The sequence below is a fragment of the Anser cygnoides genome, chromosome 18 (assembly GCF_040182565.1).
Source record: "Anser cygnoides isolate HZ-2024a breed goose chromosome 18, Taihu_goose_T2T_genome, whole genome shotgun sequence".
In the NCBI taxonomy this organism is placed as follows: domain Eukaryota; kingdom Metazoa; phylum Chordata; class Aves; order Anseriformes; family Anatidae; genus Anser; species Anser cygnoides.
Genome location: NC_089890.1, coordinates 10,554,914 through 10,579,906, shown reverse-complemented (window position 1 = coordinate 10,579,906; position 24,993 = coordinate 10,554,914). Strand labels below are relative to the sequence as shown.

The window sequence follows — 24,993 nt, the reverse complement described above, 5'->3', positions numbered from 1 at the left end:
GCCCTGTCAACTGTCTTGCAAAAATGTCCTTCCATTTTAACATGGAAAACACTGTAATCTCTGTTTATTGAAGGAAAAAGTGAGTTTAGTCGTAACACGTTGTGTGGTAGCTTTTAAGATCCTGAGAGATGCAAGCTCTTCCCTCTTCTGGCGTTGGATTTGCTTGCTGTGTTACGTGATAAAGATAGCAGCGTGCTTTACTTTAAAAAGAGCTCTTTGGATCCCAGAATTTTTTCTTGTAACTTGTTTCTATAATTACGTTAGCGTACTTCAACTATTTTTGTAATGTTTAAGTAGTGTTTACTGGTAATTGTGCAAGTTTTCTCACAAACTGAGAAGCTCGGGGATGCAGCTTTAGCAGCATACGGTAACGTTGCTGTTTGTGAGTCCTGAGGGTCAGGAAGATCTGGTGTTCTTCTGATAGACCAAATGTTTGTCTGGATGAACTATAGGAAGAAATAACCTTTGAACTATAATAAACTGTTAATCTTGGATCAAAACTGGAAGGAAGAAAACGAGTATTTGGGGGTCAAACTTTGACCAGTTGGTGAGAACTAGGGGTAGTTTTGACCTTCTAAAGCTTTGATTTATTAAGCTGTAAAAAGATAAACCTTTTCTAAGTGATCTCCGGGATAGCACGGAGGTTTGGGAGAACAGATTTCCGAGCTGAGGCATAGTTTCATTTTACGGCTGTTCCAACCCCCCGTGCATGTAATGATACAGGGAGGAGATGGAGGGAAGGAAGTAGCCTTTTGCTAAATGCACAGCCAGATAAAACCAGCTGGAGCACATACCTTCCCTGAGTAACTTGTCAAAAGAAGCACTACAGGGAAAAGATAATGCACAGCGCCATTACAGGCAAAGCTGCTGGTTCCAGGGCCACTTTAAATTCCACTTTAAATTATTAAATACTGTAAACGCTATAAAGTTAATTAGAAGAGGAACAAACTCTACAAAGATAAATGTGTTTTCAATATGTTTCTCAGGGAGGGTACAGTAGAAACCAGTGAATGAGAGGAAATTTATTTCTGGCAGCACTCTAGACATGGAACTGTGGTTGAACTTTTTACCCTAATTACGTCCCCGCTAATGCCTGCAGCGGTCTGGAATCAAAGCGGCCCTTCAGGCCCTGGAAAGTCTCTGATGTGGCGAGCGTTTGTTGTGTGATGAGGGTTACTTAAGAAAAAATGGAATATTGTGACAGGATTTTTCAAAATTTCTCAGTTACCACCCACCTCACTTGTTGCCTACAAAAATAGAGTAATTGTTTGCATCTGTGTGTTTTTGTCTGTCTTAGAAATAACTGTTATAAATCAATGTGACATAGACCCAGAGAACAGTTCAGGATTGTATTTTCTTTTCTTATATGTTTTGGAATTATTTGTTATATACTGCAAGAAGGATTTAAAGCGCATTGCAAAATAGTTAGAAATTTCAGGATGGTTTGTGTCTTTTTTTGAGCACACTATCGCATACCAAGTTCTGAAATCAATTCAAAGATGCTAGTTAAAATGTTTTTTCCTGAATGATGGCTTTCACTTCATGCTTGTAGCTTGACCAGCTAATTACAAACTGCATCGCAGCCATTGTATCGGTATTGTTACCCAATTGCTGCCACTTGAGTAGTTCACTACAACTTGACAGTAGTTGAACTTTGCATCCGTGACTAAATGCCATTTTCTCTCTTACAGCAGTCTCTCTCTGGAGCCCTCGGTTTCTTTCTTTTTGCTCTTTCCTTCAATAATATTTAGTGTACAGAGAAAAGTCAAAGGCGTTTGAGCTCAAACGTTCGTGTGCAGGTTAGGTTCTTTTAAATCTCTGATGTGAGGAAAAAGGCCGTTAAAACACAATGACTGGAATTTGCTAAAAAACACTATCTGGTAGAAATACTGTTTTTCAAGTTCTGATCTTGTTTATGAAATGCAACATCAGTAATTCATTCAGCAGAATGAATATATTGTTCTAGCTTTACAATGTTAAATTTACAAACGATTTATAAAGCAAGGCACAGCATTTTCTCTCAAAGATTTAAAAGACTCCTTTGTGAAAAAGCAATAGAGGTGTTCTCAGAAAAAGATTTGCCTTAATTCTTTTTTTCTTTAAATTCTGACTATGTTAATATATTCACAGTATCACCTGGAGGAGAAGCTGTAACATAGGTTTTGAATGTTTGCTCACAAACTTTTAAAAACTTAATTGTGAGTAAAATTACTAATAGAATATTTCTATAGTATAGTTACCTGTAATTATGTAATGAATAATTATCATTTTATAGATGAAGCTTTAAGAAAGTAACACTAAAAGTTTTAATCAATTTTACCTGCACAACCTGATGGGCCTTGTCTCCGTTGCAGCCTCTGCTGTACTGGGTGCTGTCTCTGTGGTGAGAAAGCAGTATTTCTGTGCCCCCTGCTTAGTGACTGTAACATAATTAATAAATAACTAAATTTAACTATGACATTTCCTCCCAATTTTATGAAAAGTGGTCCAGCAAAGGAGGTGGTTATATTGGTGGCTTCACTGAGGGAAAGGCTATAACATAAGCTAATGCTTTTTCAATTTTTTTATTTTTATTTTTATCTTATGTTTTAAACTATTCACTTAGGATCTCAACCTTAAGGGCAGTTTACAGAAACTCAGATTTTATTGGCTTTGCTGTTCATGGAGCAACTTGTTCACAATAATTCCTCTCAAATACTGCTTCATATGTTCAGATGAGCTTTTGGTGAGTTCTGTGCATCTGAAGACCATGGTCTGCTCTGTTAAGTCATAAATCAAATAAGCCCTAGGACCATGTACTTAATGTACACTTGTGAAAATCTTGGCGTACCCGGTGTGAGCAGAACCTCATAGAAGCTTTGTGGTTCACGGCTCTTTTCAGTTACCTCAATTGTAAGATCTAAGCTAATCTCCGCTCAACTTCAATCACCTGCACTCCAAAACCCCTCTAATTCTTTCTTGGAAATGTTGAAGCTTCTTAGAAACTATGATTTGAGCTGTAGACTCTCATATAAACAATTAAGGTAGTAGACTCAAGCATCTGGGAAGTGTCGAATTAGTCGTGCAGTGTGAGGCAGAGAGGCCCCTTAATAGTTGCACAACCCCAATACCTTCAGCTTGTGGTTTTAGTGACACCACTCGTGGAGCCAGAGCATGGGTTGGGTTGGAAGGGACCTTACAGATCATCTCATCCCACCCCCTGCCACGGGCACGACACCTCCCAGCAGCCCAGGCTGCCCAAGGCCCCGTCCTGGAGCCGGGGATCGGGCACCCACAGCTCCTCCGGGCAGCCTGGGCCGGGGCCAGATGTTAATCTTTGATAGAGGTATGACAGAAATGCAGTTGTGTGCTACACAGCGGTTAATCTTTGCTCATGTTCTCCAAGATTTACAGAAATTTTTGTAGTTAAGCATATGCTCATAGGATGATCAAGGATAGCCAGTGCAGGTCCATCATTTCACGTAAAAGGTCTGACTGGTTACACAGCAGAACAAAATGTGGTCCAGAATATACCAGAAAAATTGATTTTGCTCTGAAAAATGGAGCTCCAGATGTACTTTTCCTCAATGATAGCTATAGTCCAGTAAGCCTTGTAGATAAACAAATCTCTTGAGATGCTGCTTATCTTCCTGTATTAACTCACTGAAAATGCGATGGGACAGCTATAGTTTGTGATGTGGTATGTGTCAGTGAAGCGGAAAGTGTGTCATATTCCAGTCTCTCTGCGAAAGCGTGCCACAGCTGAGAAGCCAGCTTGTGCTGTATTTTACACTCCAGTGACAGGCATGCCACATGCCGTGGAATGGAGCAGTGTATGCAGCGTGCTGCGGTACGTGGAGGTAGCTTGTAGGCTGTTGTTCGGCTTTATGCAGCTTCATGCGTTCTGAAATAGAGGAAAAAAAATGTGGAAGGTAATAAACGGACAAGAATGAGAAATGTTGTTATGGGCAGAAAATTTAATAGTAGTAGCATGTTGTGTACTGTTGGTAAAGCAGAATGTGAAAAGAGCCATCTGCTGCCAAAACTGTAGAATAATACGGAGGTTGCCAGAATTTTTGCTATTTTGAAGGATTCCACTTACCTTTTGTTTTTCTCCTTGAACTAGCGTTACTGTTCTTGTAGTATCTGTTACGGTATGTTACGACGACCAACATGCTGATAAAACCAAGTCTTAAATTTTCCTCTTCTTGTTGATACACGATTTTTCTGATACCTGGAATACAGATAGGAAGCAAAGACTGGGCTGCTGGTTTGGTTGAACAAAAGTGGACGTGATGGTTGTCAAAGCAGAACTGCAGAAATCCGTGACCTCCATCAGTTCAAACATCTGTTCCATGATGGTCAAGGAAATTTGTATTTGCAGATTCTTCCCCCAAACCACCCCAAAAGTGGAAACAACTTTTCATTCTGTATTTGGTCATGGGTTTTGCTTGTCTTATGAACTATGGTATATGATTATATGTTAGGAGTAACCTCGCTATATCAGCAGTGTGCACAACCAGTGAGGAAATGTCTTCCTACATTGCCTTTCAGTAGCTTTGCTTTTTACTGCATTAAAATTAACATTTTGTTCTTTCTTACCTAATACAAAGTTGTCAGCACTCTGAATAGCTGAATCTTTTCCGAAATCCTGCATTAGAAGCATTTAGCTGCATCTTTGTTGCTAACAGAGCTATGGTGAATTCAGGGACTAGGAGAACTGCTGTGGGGGCTGCAGCAGAGAAGTCTTTCTGTCGGTGTCCAGCTGATCGCCAGTTCAGCGTGTGTCCCAGCACGGACTGTGCAGTGCGAAGAGCTTGCCTTCACTCATGGTTAAGCATGAGTCCATATAGGAAAGGGATGGCAGGTATCCAAGTACCTGCGTTGTTGTTCATTGTATGAGAAAAACATAATATACGAATAGATACCCTAAAAATGCTTGCACGTGAAGTTCAGAGTAATAGGTACTGGATTAAGGTAGCTGTATTGCATCACCGGTAAACACTTGATGTATTTTCTTCAATTTTCTGTTGAGATAAATGCTGCTCTTTGTCCACAGAAACATCTCTTAAACATAATTATACTTGTTTTGATCTTTCAGCGTTAAATAAAATGTTAGGAACAATTAATTAATCTTTATATTTGTTGTTTTTTTTAATGAACATGCAAAGCATGTTTATAGAGTGGTAGATCTGCCTACAGCCATCAGTCTGTTTTTAACTTTATTTTCTTCATTTGTTTGAAAAAAGCATAAGTAGCTTTTATGTTGATATTTGTTTTATGTGGAAGCTTTTTTCTTATCCCACTCTTTTCCCTCATTTATCTCTTGGTAGCCTCAGTGTGTAGTTCAAAAGTAACAAAGCAGGGCTAGTTATTCAGTCACAGGCAGTTTTTGAAGGGAACGAGTGAAAATCTACTATAGCTGTATTTCACTTTCAGATTAAAACGAGAGCAGTTCAAAATCTGATATGTGCTTTTTATTTTAGAAGCGTATTTCTTTGATAATAGTTTTCATATATTCTCTTTAAATAGAGTGCATTACGCTAGTAGAAGAGTAGTATGCTTTTTTTTTTGTTACAGAAAGCTATGTTAATTTCCATATGCATTTGGTGATAAAAGATATTTCCTGATTCAACTTTAATTTCTCATATGTGATCATTTTGTACTTAGCAACAAGATGGAATATTCTTAAATATATCTAAGGGAGAAGTTTGTATATATTGCTTATAACTAAGGGCTGCTTTTGACACCTTTTAAAAAGAAATAGCAACATCTGGAAGTACACAGTTAAACGTAACTGAAAATTTGGCCGGTCATACTGTGCTTGGGGCATTTGAGAGAGATCTGCAATTCTCAGATGGGACCTTTCAAAGCAGGATGGCAGCTCCTTTTCCCAGGTGTGAGGGTCCTGCATTGCCGGCTGAAGTCGGGATGTCCTGCCTCATGCAGTCGGACTTCAGTTCGCGCTCCAGCATCCCCCTGCGCTCCTAGTGCCACACGGTCTCCTTTGCTTCCCCTCCACCTGTGCTCTTCCTCCAGTGCTTTTTTTCATCTGACTTTAGATAATAAACCTGTTGAAAAAGGGGCTTTTCTTGCTGTGTGTTTCTGTGGAGTGTTTTGTATGTCCATGGCCCGGTGATGATGCTATTTGTGGTGCACGCGTGTAGCATGTGCACTGCGCTCCTCTGTTAGGGTAAGTGGCGGCACTTGATCTCCTGGAGGGGAGCGCCGGCCTGGCACTCAGGAGCAACACTTGACAACAGATTCACGGGGCGGTATTCGAGCAGCTACACGGGACTCAGCACACCCGGCACGCTCAACAGCATGTACCAGCTGGGGAACTGATGAGTAGTTGGTAGAACGGGGGAAGCAGCCAGCTTGGAAGAGATTTTTCTAACAGAAAATAGGATACTTATTTTTCTTTCTTTTTTTAAAGAAACGGATCTGACGGAAGAAACTGAGGCTTTTAATCTTCCATAACAGAACAGACGGAAATATATGTAGACAGAAAAACTTCTTTTTCCCCTCTCAAAATAGCAAATCCCAAATATTGATAGTTTATTACCTTGATTAGCCATATGGAGACTACGGATCTAAACAATCTGTCCAATTTGTGTCCAATTTAAATGGATACGACACACCATGCTTGCTTAATGTGTTTGCCTCCTGTAACTTACATCAGGGCAGCTAATTCTGGTAGTACCAATTTGCCTGTAAGCAGGAAAGGTTTATACAGCACCACACCTTGCAGTAAAAATAAGCTGTTGGCACCTGAGGACAGGGATTTAGGCCATTGCAGAGAGAGAAGAACAAGATACCGATAGGATTCATGCAGCGGATCACAACCTGCAGGGCCAGCGGACTTTATTTATTTATTTATTTTTATTTTGAGCAAGACACTTTGAAAGCAGCGTTACCTCTTCCCAGTTCTTGGTATCATAGTTATGCCCAATAGCGTTGCACGGGAACTGATGCACGTTGATTTACCTTTTATCCATTTCCTTTGTTCAAACAAGTAGTAGTTGTATATTGCACAGACAGATGGCTGTGCTAAATTTTGTCTAGTGGTCGCTTTGGCACAGCCAGATAAGTCCCATTTTTTTCTTTCCACGCACAGGCAAACAATACAGATTTCTTTTGTTCCCTCATTTTCTTGCTACTTGGGGTGGAGCTTGTAGTTTACCTATAACAAAATGTTTTCTGCAGTTGATCACTTGCTGAAAATATCTTTGTTATATGCCAGTGAGACTACAAAGAGCGTGAAAGTTTACTTCTAGAGTGATGGATTTGATCAAAATATTTGAGGAAGATGCAAGAGAGAAGTTTGTACCTTTCAGCATTTAACACAAATATTTTAGTGCCATATCAAATAATTTCCTCACTTGTATTTAAAGGATTAGATTTAGTAACATGTGTCTAGGACTGGTACAGGTTTTTCTTATTTAAAAATAAATGCTTCCATGCTTTTTGCAATTTGTGGTACACTTAAAATGTCTGTGCTGCTTTGTGTTTCACTGCTACACACACATTTTTGGGAAGTGTCACTTTCTCAGAAATCCTACTCCGCTTTTCCTGATTTTGAATGAATCTCAAGTGCCATGAATGAAAGTCAGAAAATTACTTATAGAGTTGAGTTTTCAAGCTTTTATTGTGGAAAGTTGTGATGCAGAAAGCCAGGGAATTTTAGGGGACTAGATGCTGAAAGTCTTAATGAAGCCTTCTTGTGCAGTGGTGGTGCGTGGAATAAATAATACAATCCTTGGATTTATTAAAAGCAAAACAATTCTATCCTGAAATACGTAATTTCATAAAAATAATATGGTCTAAATGTTGGAAGAACTTTAGTGATAGAGGACTCATTGTTGCTTGAAGTCTTTCAGGACAAGATGAGGTTGCATGGTAAAAAATAATTTCTATAAGCTTCTGGGACATTTTGTGCTTGGCCTGGAAAGAGAAGATGATCCTTTAGTATTGAAATCTGTTAATCTGAGCAAACCTTCTTCAGGAGCCTTGAGGAGAACAGAATTGCCTTTGTGGTCTCAACATGCCAATGATATTGCTACAGATCATAATCTAATCTCGTGCTTCAACTTTGCAGTGTAAAGGTTCAGGAAGGAATTTTTCCAATACACCATTAATTAACTCTGTGCTGTGCACTCAGGTTTGGTTTTGCTTTCCTTCCCCTTCTGTGAAGCATCAGAGACCGGCCACAGCTAGCAGAGGTTGCTGCAGCTCCTTGACTTGCTGCCACGTTTCCCTCTCCTGTTTTCTGCGTGTGAATTGTTCGGTCCCGTGGCTGAATTGCGGTTGAAACATTCTGGGTGGGTGTAAGAAGACACCCGGGTGGAACCTAGTGGCCTGCAGTAGACAGTATAGGTGGTGTAATGGTCTCCTCTGACCTGACAACGAAACGGGATGTCTTTTGTAAAGTAACTTTTGAAGGTGAGTTCCACCTAAGGCCAGTAATTGTAAATGAACTGATTAAATGTGTCTGTAAATGTTAAATCCCACAGATAGTTAAAGCTGGGCCTAGTTAGAGATCATTGTACTGCTAGGTTTTAAAATAGGACCTCAGGCTAACTTTTAATATTTTTTACCGCTTTTCTTAAAGGCACCACAAGTATTTAAGGCTGTTTTCTATGTTGGGTCTGTTGGGCTTGAAAAAATGATTGCCAATCGCATGCGAACAAATAAATCATCAGAGGACAAATGTGTCAGAATAACGAAGGCAGTGCTGGGCCAGCGACTGACTGGCCATCACAGAATGGGAAGCACGTCTGGGAACACAGCGTCGCAGCAGATGTCCACCTGTGGTTACGTTCTTAGAAATAGTAAAAAGTGATGGTGCAAATTAAATGGTATGCCAGAAGAGAACAAGAAAACCAGTCACCTGATCTGATTTTGAAACACTGCAATGAAAAAAGAGCTTTTTGATTGTGAAACACAGCTTTAAAGATAACAGACAAATCTTGACAGAATAATTGCCCTATGCTTTAATTAATAATTTTATGTAAACCAGTGGTAACTGCGGTATGACTGCCTGACAGAAGTCAAATTGCTTTAGACTGGAAGTGTATGACCTGCTGCCTGAAGGTGGCTCTGTGAGAGCTGTTCAATGTACTGATCTGAATCATTTTTGCTATCTATACTCTACTTAGAACAATAAACAACTTGTGCTAAGTATAATCTAACTTGTAACTTGTACAGTTTCATGGCTCAGTCCCATCAAATTCAAATACACGTTGGTTGAATGTTGTTTTTATAACTTGCCAGATAATAACTTGAAAGTATCAAAACTGGAATAGTGATTAGACTTTTTTTTGCCAAATGTTAGATGGCAATTATGCTAATGAGTAGAAGTTCTTGACCATCAGTCGTTGTTGTTCCCCCCCCCCCAAAAAAACAAAACAAAACAACAACTCAAAACCAAAACTCTTTGTGTTGCCTGCACATGCGGCAGGCCAGTACATGACGGAAAAAGAAGAAATTTTTCTTTTAATGTGGAAACTATAAAAGAGAAAAAAAGGGGATTATTACTGTAGGAAACCTGCTGCTAACGTGTAATGTTTTTCCTGAGTAAATACAGTGAGAAACTGCCTTGTAAGAGGACAGAACGAGGCAGATGTAATTCTCTGGGTAATTAGAGAAAGATAGAGTGCGGTGTAATGCAGTTCCAGCAGGCGAGAGGGACATGGAGCATGCTGCAGAGTGGCACCTCAGACGAGGATCAATTTATACGTAGCATCTGGAAATAAGCTATTTCCCCTCGTTCCATCGTGTGAAGTCAAGTCACCAAAAAGAGACTCTGGGTGGAAAACGCTGTAGCGATTGTGTGCAGATAGCTGCATCTTCCTTTAGTCAAGGAAATCAAGGACCAACAACTGAAGTAACAACTGCTTGGCTTAACTGATCTTTAGAACAGAGTTTTGTGATGTGCCTTGGGAACATACGTTTAATAAGACTTTGTTTAGCGTCCTTCTAATAGCATGGTCCTCAGAGGTGACAGTTCATACTTCGTTAGATCAATGCAGGCGATCTCTTCATGTGATCTCACTGCTGATAATTTATTTTAATTACACATTTTCCTAAATTTCTCATTTGTTTTGTCATTTTAATATGTTTAGACACAGGCTACTGAAAGTGATGAAATTGTCTTTTTTCCAAAAGAATTTTGCAGAGCCCGTATAAAGAACTAGAGATGATGGAAGATTTTGACTGTTATCATGTCTTGTACAACTGTATACTTAAGAAGGTTGTTCTTATTATTTTAGCAATTTTATTGCTATCTGCAATTCGTTGTGCTGTCGTAGCTTCTGTCACTGTTCCAAACGGCATTGTTGTATAGGTGTAGAACAAAAAAAGGAGGTATGTAGAGGTGCCTCCCTTGATCTCATTTTCTAGATTCTAGCCCCATCTTTTGTGAAGAGAGAACAAAATCCATAGCGATGCCTATGCCAGCCAAACAGCCTTCATCCTCTGGTGACTTTTTAAAATTCTACAATTAACTGCAAAAGCTTTATTTCAGTGGTACTCCTCTCAAGTGTTGTTTTCTTTCTGGGCTCACGAGACCATCCTGCAGTCGATGCCGTTGTCTTGCCGAGCGCAATGCTGTTTCTGGGCACAAAAAATGATGGCCTCGTGCTGGTTCCATCAGTTTTCTCCTTTACTCCATGCAAAAAGTGTGTGTTTTGGACAGTGTATTTGTGTCTGTACGCAAACATTTTATCCAGAGCGTTTACAGACTGCGTGACTCCCTGCTAACAAATCGGGAGGAGGTGACAGTTCTGTTGTGATGCACAAGCACAGATGTACTCAAGTGCCAGCTGTACCAGGCATCTGTTACTTTTCTGCTATCCTTGTGCTGTAACAATCAAATAGAAGATATAAAAGCCTGAGTATAATTGTGTATTTATTAATGCCAACAGTCTGAAGTTGGTGAATTTGTGCCCATTATCTTCAAAGTTTGTTGATATCCCTGCATTCAGCAGCTATGTTACCAGTCAGGGCACAGGACAAGAATTTATTGATAAGCTGTGGGAGTAATTTGCAAAATTTGTATTTGTGACAGACTTAATGTTGTTACCAGATTGCCAAAGCCAGTGTTTTCACACTTCTGTCTTCATCTTTTCCCCTTTCATAATCGTCACGGGTACAAAGAAATAGGAGCAGAGCCCTTCTCACCAGCGATATGTGCATGAACCTTTGGTACCTAAGGGTGGCAGAGGAAAAGTTGCTCAGCTAGAGGTCGCCTTGCTTGGTTTTCTCCCTGGTGGTGGCAGCTTGTTGTCGTAGGCTAGGATACGCCATCAGCTGGTGTATTTCGGGCACATTTACACAGTGGCTGTGTGATCCTCTGATAGCGTTAGTGTTTATTGCTTGTTTCTGAACTAGGGCAAGATGCAATCAGTCTGGTTTCATACAGTTCTGTGGTTTCAAGAGCTTCCGGTTGGTAAGAGATGCTTTTGCAAGTCTGTTGGGCTCCGTCTTGCAGTTCATGGTGGTTTTGGTGCTTTACTGTGACAGTTTGGATATGTCTGGTTTTGTACCTGAAATTTCAATAGAATCGTATTGATTATTGATTGCACTGTTATTTTTCTTTCTCAGATGTGTCATTTCCAACATTTAATGTTTTATTAATTATTTCATATTTTATATGAAATTTTGAAGTATTGGAGAATCCTTTCTATATACAATTTGTTGAACAATTAAATTAAAATTCTTGATTTTTTTCAAGAAGCTGAAAACATTGAGTTGTTACTGAGTCTGGATCAAAAAAGGACTGAAAATGGTGGATTTCACCATCGTATCACTCCTTGTTCAGGTACACAGCTTTTGGAGTAGAATTTATAAATCGAAATTAGGAACATTCACTGAATTAGTTCGTGGTTAATGAATTGAGAGTGCTTAGTAGCAAGTGAGGTTCATAACTGCCATTGCTTGGGACAGGGAGAGGGATTAATAACCAGAAAGAAATGGTAAGAAGAGAAGTGGAGGGAAGTCTTTTTTTTTTTTTTTTTTTTTTTACTACTTGAAACTTTTCTTACCTTTCCATCTATGAAAATATTGCCAAATAAAGAGCAGATGCTTGAGCTTCCACCCTTTTGTGTCATAGTCCATGTGGACATAGCTCTTAGCCAAGGAATGTTCCTTTCCCGTTTCTTCCCCAGAAGTGCATCCTTAGCTGCCTGAGGGCTTGTGGCAGTGCCGAATCTCTGTGCTGCCAGCAGCAGAAGCATTATGGGGCAAGAAAGGGATACAGGTCTGACGATTTTTTTTGGCTCTTGCCATTTGTTTCTGTTTGTTAGGTCCCAGCATTTTTTTCAAATGTGTTTGACCTTGACTTTGTACGTATTTCAGAAAATAATAATGCTAAAAAGGAAAACAACAACAAAAAACCCTACCTTGCATCTCATTTTCTGGTCACGTATTGTGGTGTACCAGGGACTGAAAAGAAAGGTAACACCTGGAAAGAGTTGAATTGGAGCTAGCTGGAATTTCATAGTAGCTTTGACCTAGTCCCCACTACAGCTTTATCACCAGCAGGGGAGCCCAGAAAGCGCTGGGTTTTGGGCAGTGTTGCTTACAGAAAGCTTTGGTAGTGCATTCTTGTCTTGATCAGCCAGAAGAAAGGTGTGGCGTAATAACAGTTACTCATTTGAGTGCAAGATTGTTTCCTGTAATTTTGTGGGTGCAGTGTGTGTGAGATAGTACGTGCTTTTGAGTTGCAGTCAGGTAGTTACGCAAATGGCAAGTCAAACAGAACGGCACACTTACATTCAACGTGGGCTTTTAGGGAAATAGTAATGGCTGTCAGTTATGCAAATATAATTTTGGCTATATAAACGTACGTAATTTCTGTTTTGAAATAACAATCTGTGTATCCTTCTATCAAAAGAAGAATTTCCTTTCAGTAATAAATGTACTTAAATAAAAAAGTTTGTACATAGACTTCTCCTTGGTTTTTTGCATTTTCTAGCAGCAGTGAGCTTCTAATAGAAGGTAACTAGACTTGAGCCGTACTGTTTTAAAAGCATTTTTGAAGGGCCTTTGAAGTGCTTAAAAGTAATAAATAGCACCCTCCAGTTATTAGCCTGAGCATGTGCCTAGAAAAATGTATGTTTTGGGAAGAATTTCTGTAGGCAAAATGTCAAACTGCTTTTTTTTCTGTTATTTCTTTGGCTGTTGTCTTTTTGTGCATATATCGCATATTGTGTCTCTGCTGCGTGCATATTACATGCAGCGTTTTGTTATCCTGGGACATTCGAAGTAAGCAGTTGGTATTTGTACTCTTCTTCTCCAGAAAATTCTCGAGCAGCTTGAGCAGATCCAAAGGACAAGCAAGTGTTGTGTCAGGAACTGTGTTAAACTCTGTAAAATAAAACAGATACGGGCAAGGGGAAACACCCTCCTTTACCAATCCTTAGTATATGTTTGTACAGCTGGCAATTTGTGCTGCTTCATATTCGTTGACCTAGAAGTAGCCAACGTTTTAATGTGTTCTTGGAGGGGAAAAAAAGGTGTTATGGAAAAGAACTGCCACATCAAAGCCTCTTCTCAGCTTGTAAAATGGTTTCCACCACTACCTTGCCTAGCCCTATCGGAACACTCAGCACTTTCTCCCTCTCAAAAGAAAGCAAGCCTTTTTATTAAGGAATGGCCCTAGAGTTTTATTTATATTTAAATGATAAAAGTGACACAGAGCAGTTGAAAAGATCTATATAGCTCAAACAAAAGTCCATCAGAGATGTAATGTAAGTTCTGTGTAACGTGTCTCTATCAAATAGTCATATGGTTCAGCTGTTGCACGGAGTGAAGTAAGTACTCCCTTTAGGAAAGTGTTACTCTGCAGAATATTTGTTAGATGACCAAAATGCAGCCTAAACCTTCATGCCTGTCAAATGAGTTGTATTTTGCGGTCAGATCTGATCTTCCAAATTCTTAATCTGGGACAGAGGAAACTAAGTGCTTGCTAACTGGTTGCACAGCACGAGTTCTCTTGGCCATTGTGGATTTCATAACTCGATTTGTAATCATACCTTTCCTAAATGTAGAAAGCTTATATTAAACTCATGTTCTCTCCAGCATTATGCTAGATTTATGAATGCTTGTATTGTCCCGTCGAAATAATTGGAATATCAATTTAGAAAAATTCCCTGTTTTCATTATAATCATGTGTTTCTGTATTCATTTTAGCACAAGCCCACCTTACTGCTGTGTGGATCTCTATTCTCTGCGGACAGGAGAGATGGTCAAGTCCATACAGTTCAAAACTCCTATTTATGATCTGCATTGCAATAAAAGGTAAGGATGTTTACTGTATACTCTTTCTGTGTTAGGACATGTAAAATTCCCATTATGAGTACAAATTCTGGTATGTGCACTCCCTGATTTTACTATTTTGACTTTGCTGCAAACATAGCTTCTATTCTGCGTTTCTCAAGTCATATTTTGGTTTGGGTGTGGCAGTATGCTTCTCCAATGCCTTAAAAACTTACACGTTTATGTCCAAACTAGGTCAAGTAAAAATTACAGAAGAAAAGTAGTAAGGCTGACCAGACACCTTTAATACCACGACTAATTATGTAATGAGATTTTGAAGGTGTAAATATGTTTAAAGAAGTAAAGGATGGTAGTGCTTCTTATCCCCAGTCAATCTGCTTATCGTAGGATGTGGGTAGGATCATTATATCAAGAAATAGTTTCACTGAAGTGGTTGAGTTGGAGAGAGTTATGTGCCATGAATAGGTCCCTGTTCCTTTAAAAGCCTGTCAGGAGTTCAATACTTATCTGTGCAACTGTCCCTTGAAAAATTTAAAGTTCCCTAGTGCACAGTGTGATGATAGTAAATCTTTCCAGCCTGGCCTCCTAGCAGAAGAAAAATTCAATTGTAAAAACAGTCAAAAGGCAAATCATCATTCAAAGTCTCTCCCAACTAAAAAGTCTTTCCAGGTGCTAATGTTTCTTTTCCTAAGTGGTAAAAATGGAAAAGTTACTTCAAAGCTGTGTGGCTGTATCCAGGGTAGCTGCTTTTCTGGAACGTATCAGATTCTGTTGTTATCCACAGAAAGCTCACTATTTCAGATTGAAAATGCATTAAATTCGGCCAAGTGCAGCGCTAATGGTGCGTTAACCATACAATAGACTAATGGAGTCGAAAGTTTGAATTTAAAATAAAACTTGAGTCGCAGAAGAAGGGAAAACTGTTTATTATTTATGTACTTCTACTCTAGAATCATCCATCAGGTAGGTTTCATTTATAGAGAAAGACAGTACACCTTCGAGGAGCAGAAAACAAAAATGTACAGGATCTGGAAATATTACAATCAAATATACAGAGGTTGTGTATATATACTTTACACTTGCACATGCAGTAAAAGTCGTTCCATTATTCATTGGCTAAGTTTTTCTTACAGGCCTTGTGGAAGGAGTTGGAGTTTGTAGGTTTCTGTTGTTTTTCTCTCCTTCATCTGAGGTGACTAGAAGATGTCTTTTAACTAAAAGTCTTATTTTGTTTGAAACAAATATTTGTAGAAATTGCAGAGTTTTAACTTCTAAATCTAAAATTTGAGATTTATGCAGGAGCATCTTTTCCACAATAAAAGGGCTACAAGCAAATAAGAAATCTTATGTTAATTTCTTCTATGACTACACATCTCAGTCCCTCGTGTTGAGTTGCTTGTTCTGCCCTCTCCTTTTGGCAAGTACGCTGCTCCCGGTGAAGGTGTGCACGTGCTTCCATGCTGGCATTGCAGGCCTGCGAATATAGAAAGACTTCTGTCTGAAAGTGACCCTTCATTTCTGCCTTCCTTCCAAGAATTCGTATGTCTCCTTGTTTCTGGATAGAGGCACGCTGATGAACAGAGCAGTGGCAAAGTTCCGGGATGAGATGTTGGGAGTTCTGAAGGAATTCATTACGCAGAACAAGGCTTATTGCTTGGATCAGTTTCTGTGCCAGAGAAATGGAAGTGGCTAGTGTTACACCAGCCTACTGGAAAGGCTTCAGGAGCCATCTGGGGAACTACAGATGCAATCCAAGTTGTTTGAAAAACGTGTTGATAAAATTAGTAGAGTCCTGGAATCATTTAGGTTGGAAAAGATTCTTAACATCAACTGTTAACCTAACCTAGCACTGCCAAGTCTACCACTAGACCAAGCCCCTAAGCACTGAATCTACATGTCGAGCGCCTCCAGTTTAACAGCAAAAAGCATAATTGAATGACAGACACAAAAATAAATCCTCCTATTTAGGGATGTTTATACATTTTTGTAAATGGAAATCATGACAAGTATAATTTGAATATGTGAAAATATCAGCAAGCATGTGGGTAAGGTTTATGTTTGATTTGAGTCAGTTCTTCAGCAAAGACTCTGGCAGGTACTGAGCTGTCGTGGGAAAAGGAGGTATTCTTGTAACTAAACAGTTAAAAATGGGGAAAAAGGGGGAGTGAGGAGTTATTAGTTGGTTTTCACACTGATGGGAGATTAGCATCACCATTTACCAAAGGGGTTGTGTTGAGACTGATATGATTCAGTATCTCTTTAAACACTATTCAGTATTGTAATATCTTGTTACTGGTGTTTCTTTTGAGGACCATTATTTAGTCATTGAGAGATGTGATTTATTTTTTACCACATCGTATCTTTACAATTAAAACTATTAGAACATCTAATAATGCTCCATATTTTCAGCTAAATAGCTACAAATACCCCTCGTTCTTCCTGATGAAGTAATAATCAGATTCTTACTAATTTTGTAATATTGCTAAAAGTTCCAGATAGCCAATAGATTTGTTTATTTGTCAGCTCCCCAGGCTATGCTGTTATTTCAAGAGTTTAAAAATTTGTTTTTGGAAAGTCATTAATGAAGGAGAATTCGTATCCTAGTTACAAGACTTTCAAGGTGTTGCACTTTCCAAATTTGTATCTTTGGCCCCTATTCATTTAGACAGTATGGTATTTCATAGCGATAGCTATGGTGGTTTGTGTTACTTTATTTCAAGTAATGAACAGATATTTTACAGTAACAATGTGTATATATACAAGCGGATATATAAACATGCACCTGTAATTTTGCTAGTTAACACAAATCCTGTTTCTTGCAGATTTGTGTGCTGATGGTCTTGGTATGAAAAAAAATTGGGCTTTTAGAAAATAAAAACCTGATGGTTTAATAAATTTGCAATGAGATGGGCAATGGGGTTATTTCAAATTTAGCTCGTGTTCTACTGATTGTTGATTTGATTGTTATTTGAGTCATTGAAAGTAATTCAGGATCCTTGCAATTCCATTCTTTCTTTTTAATGGAGCTTTTACTGCAGGAGGTATATCATAAATATGCTGTGTTGTTCTGTATCAGATCTGTGTACTTCCTGAAATGAAGGTTATGTGGTTGGGATGAGAGAGAATCCTCAATAACTGCCATGTATTGGTAACCTGGCAGTTTATCACTGTAGAATTTATATTGATGCTTTTGAAATAATTACATTTAGATATTGGATCTTTAAACCAATGCATTTAATGTTTCAAGTACACGTTCCATTTCTGTGTTTTCAGAATACTTGTTGTAGTCCTGCAAGAGAAAATCGCCGCCTTCGACAGCTGTACTTTTACCAAAAAATTCTTCGTCACAAGTATGTATAATACTGGCTTCAGTCTTCTTGCTCTAGTGGTGGCATGAGATAAAGCAGTTGTTTTTTTTTTTAATTTCTGCTTTTAAATCCTGAAAGCATCTGCAGGTTTCTATGACTGCAGTTGAAATTTCAGGAAATCTGTTGCTGCAAAAAAAAAAAAAATCCAAGTGTTACTCCGTGAAGCTGTGGCTCATTGTGCTTTTTTTTTTTTTTTTTGCATTTATTTATTACTATAGCTAATTTCTCACTGTTGGGAAGAGCACCTACATTGACTTCCCTAGGTAGCTGAAGTATTTTTCAGTTCATTATGCACAAGTATGTGCAGAAGTTTGAGGTTTTGCATTTCAGGTTGCGTGTAAAAGCAGCAGTTCAAAAACAAATTGACAGCAATTTGCACACTTATTTTCTGTTGTTCCTTAGTGCCAGATACGTTTACTTTTTATTTGTCCTTACTTTAGTAGGCCCCAGAACTCAAGCAGGTCAGAAATGTATTTTAGTGGAATAACTACAGGTGGGTATTTGCCTGCAGGAACTTTTTCATGTACCTTGAGCATGAAGGAACTGTTTTTTCAGGCTTCCCTTTATCCCTCTGTAGCTTATTACTTGCCTTGTAGCAGGCAATTGGTTCTAACAGATAAGATGCTCTCCCAAAGCTATTCCACTACTGTAAGTGTCCCTTTGCTGCCCCAACATCTGTAACCCAGTAATTGACATATGGTGCAGAAAGATGGTATGTTTCCGGTGGCTTTTGCTCTGATCTGTCACAGGATGCAGGTAGGATTAGGATGTAATTTACCTGCTGCAAGATTGTATGCACCTTTGCAGTGCTAAACACCAAGGAAGCATTCACAGCAGAAAAAAATAAATTTTATCTTTCCAAGTGCTTAGTTCTAGTGCTTATCAATTAGAATAGCCTCTTAAAATGTGTAGATTACTAAGAGATCATGATGATAGTTTGGAAAGACAGGAGTTTTATCTTCAAAAAGGCAATCTGAAACTTCTGGGTGTATTTTCGATCACGATTAGAAAGTTCTAAATTATCTTCCTGTATTATCTGTGTGTATAAAGACAATCCTAGTTAGAAGGAGCTATTTCTTGTAACAGTTGGAAGCACCATTATGCAGTAATATTAAAGTTGCCAATAGGTGTCAGTTTCCTCCTATGCATGGATGTAAGATGCAGAAGAATCTGTGAGGGTTCGGTAAAGAGAGCCACGTGGGAAGAGACGTGTTTGTGTCCTCCTGTTCCTTGCTCTTCCTTTTTATTCTACCAAAGAGAAGTAGGGTACAAGCCTTGCTTTATTCTAGGTTAAAACAAAAGACCACTAAATGAAAAGCGTATTTTTACAATTCTTGTGCTTTTCCAATTGCAGTTACAGGCAAAAAAAAGACACTGCGACGTGTTTTTAAAAGTGAATTCACTGAACTGTATTTGAGGATCAGGGATAGCCTACTCCTAACCCTAACTGTCAGTTTTCAGTGCGTTTTTGTGAAGCGGTAGTGCAATTTAGAGAGGATAAAACAAAGCTTTTGTAAATACACCAAAAGATTTGAAAGCCCAAACTCCTGAAGTGTCACAACTCACACTGTGTTTCTCCCCCTGTGCTGGTTTGTAGCGTGACAAACTCGGGGTGTTCTCAGACTTCTTCTCGCCCCGGGTGCAGCCCTCGGTGCTGGGCACCCCTCATGGCTGCTGTTTCACAGCGCTGCCACAGCTCCAGCTGCTGCGGCTCTCCCCATCACCGCTGCTGCTTGCCCGTGCCCAGGAGGTGTGACTGGGCGAAAAGCGTGCCCTTCCCCTCCATGGGGGGGTTTCCTGGGCCAGGGCCTGGTTGTTCTGAGGCTTTTGAAGCTTAGTTGTTTCACTTAATAGCTTATGCTGTCAAGCGGGTGTTATGCTCTGGCATGCTGAAGGCTGCAGTACAGCTTTTGTCTAAGCTTTCAGATTTTCTGTCTGCTGAAATCTCCTCAACCTAAAAGTACATCTTTAAAGGCTTAAGTTACTCTGATGTGTTTGAAATTTGATGTAATTGAGCCACCTAGTTAGCTGCTTTGGGTTCTGACAGTCAGCCAACCGGCCAGCAGCTAAACTCTTCTCTTTTTTTAATTTAGAAGAGGGCAGTGTCAGTTTAAATTGGAAAAGTAGAAATCCCTGAAAAGGAAGCTTGGCAAAAGGGCTTATAGGTCGTTTTGTTTCCATCACTGGAGCATCCCTGCTCTGCAGAGTGGTCAGCCCGTGTCCCGTCTGGAGCCATCCCGATGCAGTGCAGCAGTGAGGATGTCAGCGCTGCCCGGGGAGTTGGTTCTTCATGGAGGAGATTCTCAGCTGTGTTATCTGACTGCTTTTGGTCAGAAGTGATGGCTTAAAAGGTCAAAAATACTAAATGGGGATCACTAGATCTTTGAAGATGTTTCTTTTACTCTGTAAGCTACTGTGTAGGAAAAGAAAATGTTTTAAAGAAAGGCCTTGGTGATGGTGTGGAAATCACATCTTCATTCGTATCAGCTGAGTAGCATGGGGGCCCTAGAACCGCACTGAGACAGCTAAGATGTAAACATAATTAAGAAGCAGCTCTTGCCCATTTTGTTGACTATTTACACATAGAAATTAAATGCAGAATGCACAATTAAAAACAGTGTCAGGAATTGTGAAGTTTGGTGTTCCTTAGCAATGCTAATGCAGCTGTGTTGCACATGAGTAGTATTTGTCTTTCTGTTTTTGTTTTTGTGGTTGAATGTATAGCTTAATATATTGTTGTAATAAATATACCATAAAATATTCAGGATGTAGAACATGGTCAAGTTCGTGCTGCCGTTGGAATGTTTAACTCCTGCATTTCCTCATTTTTTAGAGCTAAGTGAGCAAACCTGACATAGTTCTGATCTTTTTTGCATGTGATTAGATGGAAATGTGCTGATTTGCTTGAATGGCAGCCAGCCAGCAGATTTTATTGGTGCCTCGTAAGAAAAAGTCAGCGTACAGGTGTTCCAGTCTTGGCGTTTGAATTTAAGACAGTTGCTTAAACTGGAGTGGAAAATACACTGTACATAGTCATAGAAAAATTGCCAGGATATCCTTTAATCTACCCGGTGAGGTCGTCTTATTTTCACGTGTCAGCTAAGGAAAGCCCTAACTTCAGTCTGCAAAGAACCCGTGGCTGTGAGTGTTGTATGGCACTCCCTCCTCGTTCGTGCCTCCGCTCCGAGCCAGCTCAGTTTCATTAAGAAAAGATTTGCATCAAGGGGTAGATAAAGGCAAAGGGCGATTTGGTAACCTGCACTGTTTTAAGTGCTCATATGACCAAGCCTCAAAAATTCATTTGATGCCTATAATAAAAATGTGTTTCTTTCTGGTGGTTGGGAATGTTAAGGTGTGGATTTTAAAGAGATTTTTAACTAGTTAAGGGTTCATGTAACATTTCCTTCAGGGCCTTTTGCTGGGTACTATATGTGATAGAGCAATGAGAAATGAAAGTGATACACAGGCTTTTCTTCCTACTTTGCTCTAAAGAACAGATGCAGAAAAGCTGAATTTCATTGATTTCTATTACATCAGTGCTCCTAGAGCCCTCCTCCAAAAATGCTTACTTAGTGGAACGTTGATGATTATGAATATGGCCTGATGGATACTTTCTTCTCTATAAAGAATATCCTTCCCACCCCTGGGCCCTAAGTAAAGATTATCACAGATAACATCATACATGTGGCATCATCTTTGTGTCTGATAACTAGTGCCTGCTCAGTTTCTCTGGCCCTTCCACTCCTCCTATTGATATATTCTCCATCCATTATTCTCTAGGGATGAAGACAGTTATTGCAGCCATTAGCTGGCACCACATTTCTATTGATGCTGTACAGCTAGAGCCTTAAGAGGTAATTTTCCAGATTTTAGTCAGAGTACTTTATTGTGTATAAAGTCTCAAAAGACTTGCCTAACCACAAGACAAAAAATATTCAGTATATATTAAATGCACCCTACCTGCACCTCTGAAAATAAGGAAAAAAGTGTTTGATGCTCTAACCTGCAGTTTGAATGTGGTATTCCTATTTTCACTGACATTCACATGAAAGGAATAATACGTTGGTTTCAGTTTGTCGCAGGTCTGATCTGGAAATCATCTAGGCTTTTTTGTACGTTTTTGTTAGCTCGGTTAGAATTCCTTTTCCCTGATGGGCACGCAGGGAGCAGTTTGCTCACTTTACTTTGAAGTAAAAACACTGGATGTCTCGTGGAAAGGTTGAATGCCTGAGGAGTTACAAACAGAACTTCTTGAAGAATGTACATTTCCCCTCTCCAGTGTGATCAGTAAGTGGCATTTATCCTGGACATCCCACATGGTATAATCATTGGTAGGATTCCTGTGTCTGGGGAGGGAGATTCTTCAGCTCCAATTGAAAGTCCTAAGGCAGGTGGGAAGAAAGCTCCAGTTTCAGAGTGGTTTTTTGATCAGTGAAGAGAAGCCAAGAACATTCCTGTGAATTGTATGTTAGCAATTTATACATACATATATATTTACTTATGTATACCCATACATGTAGCTTATGTACACTTCTTCATGTGGTCTATAACTGCCTTCCGTGAGAAGTGGCGATGTAATCTTGCATTTATGTTTTAACAGCATCATTTATAAAAGTTCTTTTTTCTGAATTTGGGATTCAGTTTATTAGAGGATAACTTTGAAATACGTTCTGAAAAGGTCTGTAGGGCAACGTAGTAGATTTATGGAACAAATGTCTTTGTTACTTGCAGGGTGTTCTGGTATATTTGGTATATTGCAGGATATAAGTGTGTAGGTGTACATACAACAGAAAAGTAGCATAAGGACAGAAACAAGGCCTTGATACCCAAGATGTGTATCCATCATATCTCCTGGTTTATCCAGGTTTAAAAATTATATGCAGAACAGGAAGTGCTGTTTGTTTCTTTATAGGTTATTTTTGCCTAAATCACCCAAATCCTTAATTTTAAAGGCCAAAACAAGGCCATCTTACACTGTCCTCCTCAACAGGAACACTAACCTCTATGGTCACGTTATTATTTATCATTGTCCAATTCTCTGAACAAAAAAAAAAGGAAAGAAAATAAACCTAAGATTAAAAGATTAAAAGATAGTTTGTCCTCAAATCAGTCAAATTTGTTCTAAATTAAACAGCCAAGCCTCATGAACGTTAAAGGCCACAGATATATTTAGTAAAAACTCTGGTACTGGTTTTAGACCTATAGGATAACAGTAAAATACTTAAAACTTCCATGTTAGACTTGACAGGAAAGGGAGGTCCCTGTAATAATAATAATGATAAAAATAAAGATCTGTGGTCCTTCCCTGAGCTTACGCGGGGGATTCTGTTCTTTCAGTCCAGGACTGCTCAGAATGCAGCTCTTTGCAGGATCGAGGCTGCTGTGAACGTAACATGGATATGTATGAGTATGTAACATTTTTCACTTCACTTCTGGGTATATTTTTTAGTGTTTTAGTAATGATAATGTCATTATGATTAACAAAAAAAAAAAGTGCCCTGGATGGCAAGTATGATTTCACAGTAGGGTGCATCCTGCTGGTTTGCTCTTTTGCTCAGTTTTTATGGGTGATACTTAAACAAAAGGAAGTACAAGAACAATAGAGGAGTTTTGGAAACTATGTGACAGTGTGAGAGCACTAACATTTACATAGGGCCTTTCATCTAGATAGAACCCAAAGGAATTTATAAACAATATTACTTTACACAGTTTATAAACAAACAAATTTGGTTTGATTGGTGACGCTTAAAAAAAAAAAGGCCCAAACAAACACGAAATATTAGATAAAACAGCTTATATGATTTGTTTTCCTTGGAATAAACAATGCTTCTGCAGCAGTGGGATCATTCCATCCATTATTTATTTTTAATACCCTTTCCGTGCTCTCTGTCATGGATCTGTTTTCTGGCTGCTTTGCATTGCAATACTTGAAGTAGTTTTGCAATTTCAGTGCTATCGAGTGTTGTGTATTTCATAACACATAGAAAAAATTATTCATTGGTTATAAGCTACATCCAGTAACTGAAAATCAGCATAGCTGTAGTGGATTATTGTAGCTGTTTATTTAAAAATGCACAATAACACTGCTTCATGGATTTTAAAGTGATACTTGGCATTTACCTTAAATGATTAAAGGCAAATAATTTTGCTTGAACAGTGACACACATCTTGGAAATTTGCTTAGAAAAATACGTTTAGAAAAACCATCCACTTATGACAGCACACGTCATTTTTAATGAACCTGTCCACATACTGAAAGAGAAAATCTTGTTTAGCCGGCAGCCTGCTTTTTCAGCGAGCTTTCACGTACTTAGATTTGCCTTAGGATGGAGGCTAGCCCTGGAGGTCTTCTGACTTGACCAGGGTACCTTGTGTTTGCTCCCTGCATCCTACCCCAATGGCATGTCCATCATACCCAAAAGAGATGCCAGTTCTCTCATAGTTTGGGATCAGAGACTGAATCCTAAGAAGATTTGATAATAATGCTGCTCACACCTGCGTGTTGGTTAAACAGTTGTGCAGACGTGAGGTGTGGAACATCCATTAAAAACAGGTACAGTAATTATGAGGATAATACTTAAAACTGATCCCAAGAAAGGCTGAGTATGTTTCAGTACAGAGGAACTCAGAGCTGAGGAAAGGAGGCAGAGAAAATTGCAGAAAAGAGCAGTTTTCCAATTAAACAGATGCACAAGAAGACACAAGAGGACAACTTACTAAAATGGTTTGCATTAAAAAAACAAAACATCAAGATAAAGGAGATGAAAGGCTGGAAAATATCATAAACAGATTGTTGCTGTTGTTTTTCTCCCCCAGGACTATAACGTCGGTTTGGGCAGTACGAGTTGTTACAGCGCGCTGTGAAAGAAGGCCCCGACCAGTAGTGTCTTAAGAGAAGCGTGTCGGGGTGTGCTGGGAGAAAAGCTGCGTTGTTCTGGACGCTTCTGATTCGGCTTTTTCATTACTTTGCTGTATTCATTTCACATTGATTTGCAGCAGTTTACAGCACGTCATTTTACAATGGGTTTTAGTGCGGCCTGAGAAGGAGACAGCAGAGCCCGGGGTGAGGAGCCGTGCTCAGCGGTGAGCACACAGTTCATGTAAATGGAAAATAAATTCTGACTTAGTTCAGACAAGCGCTGACTGTTAGCGTCAGATTTTTCTGGAGAGAAACATTGTCTTCTAGTGCATATTTAAACCTGAATACTTTGCAGTGATAAGAGCTTACTTAGCTCTTTGGTTAACAGAGCCGTCGGGGCTGGGTGGGACGTTTCCAGCAGGGACCGAAGGGCAGCCTTATGGCCTTAACCATGGCAGCGCTCACTTCTGGGGGAGAGCTCTTCCTAAAGTCCCTCTCCTCCCACCT

At 39.3% G+C, this 24,993-nt stretch overlaps 1 protein-coding gene across 12 annotated transcripts in view; it reads left to right on the top strand.

Annotated features, from left to right (window-relative positions):
- BCAS3 (BCAS3 microtubule associated cell migration factor) overlaps positions 1 to 24,993 on the top strand; it is a 357,486-nt gene that overhangs the window by 35,733 nt on the left and 296,760 nt on the right. For all 12 annotated transcript variants that reach the window (XR_010825687.1, XM_066979600.1, XM_066979597.1 and 9 more), the window contains exons 8-9: positions 14,173 to 14,280; positions 17,533 to 17,609. Coding sequence is in view for 11 of the 12 variants with exons in the window: in XM_066979600.1 (XP_066835701.1) it covers positions 14,173 to 14,280; positions 17,533 to 17,609 (185 nt within the window). In the remaining variant the exon portion in view is untranslated. The remainder of the gene's footprint in view (positions 1 to 14,172; positions 14,281 to 17,532; positions 17,610 to 24,993) is intronic.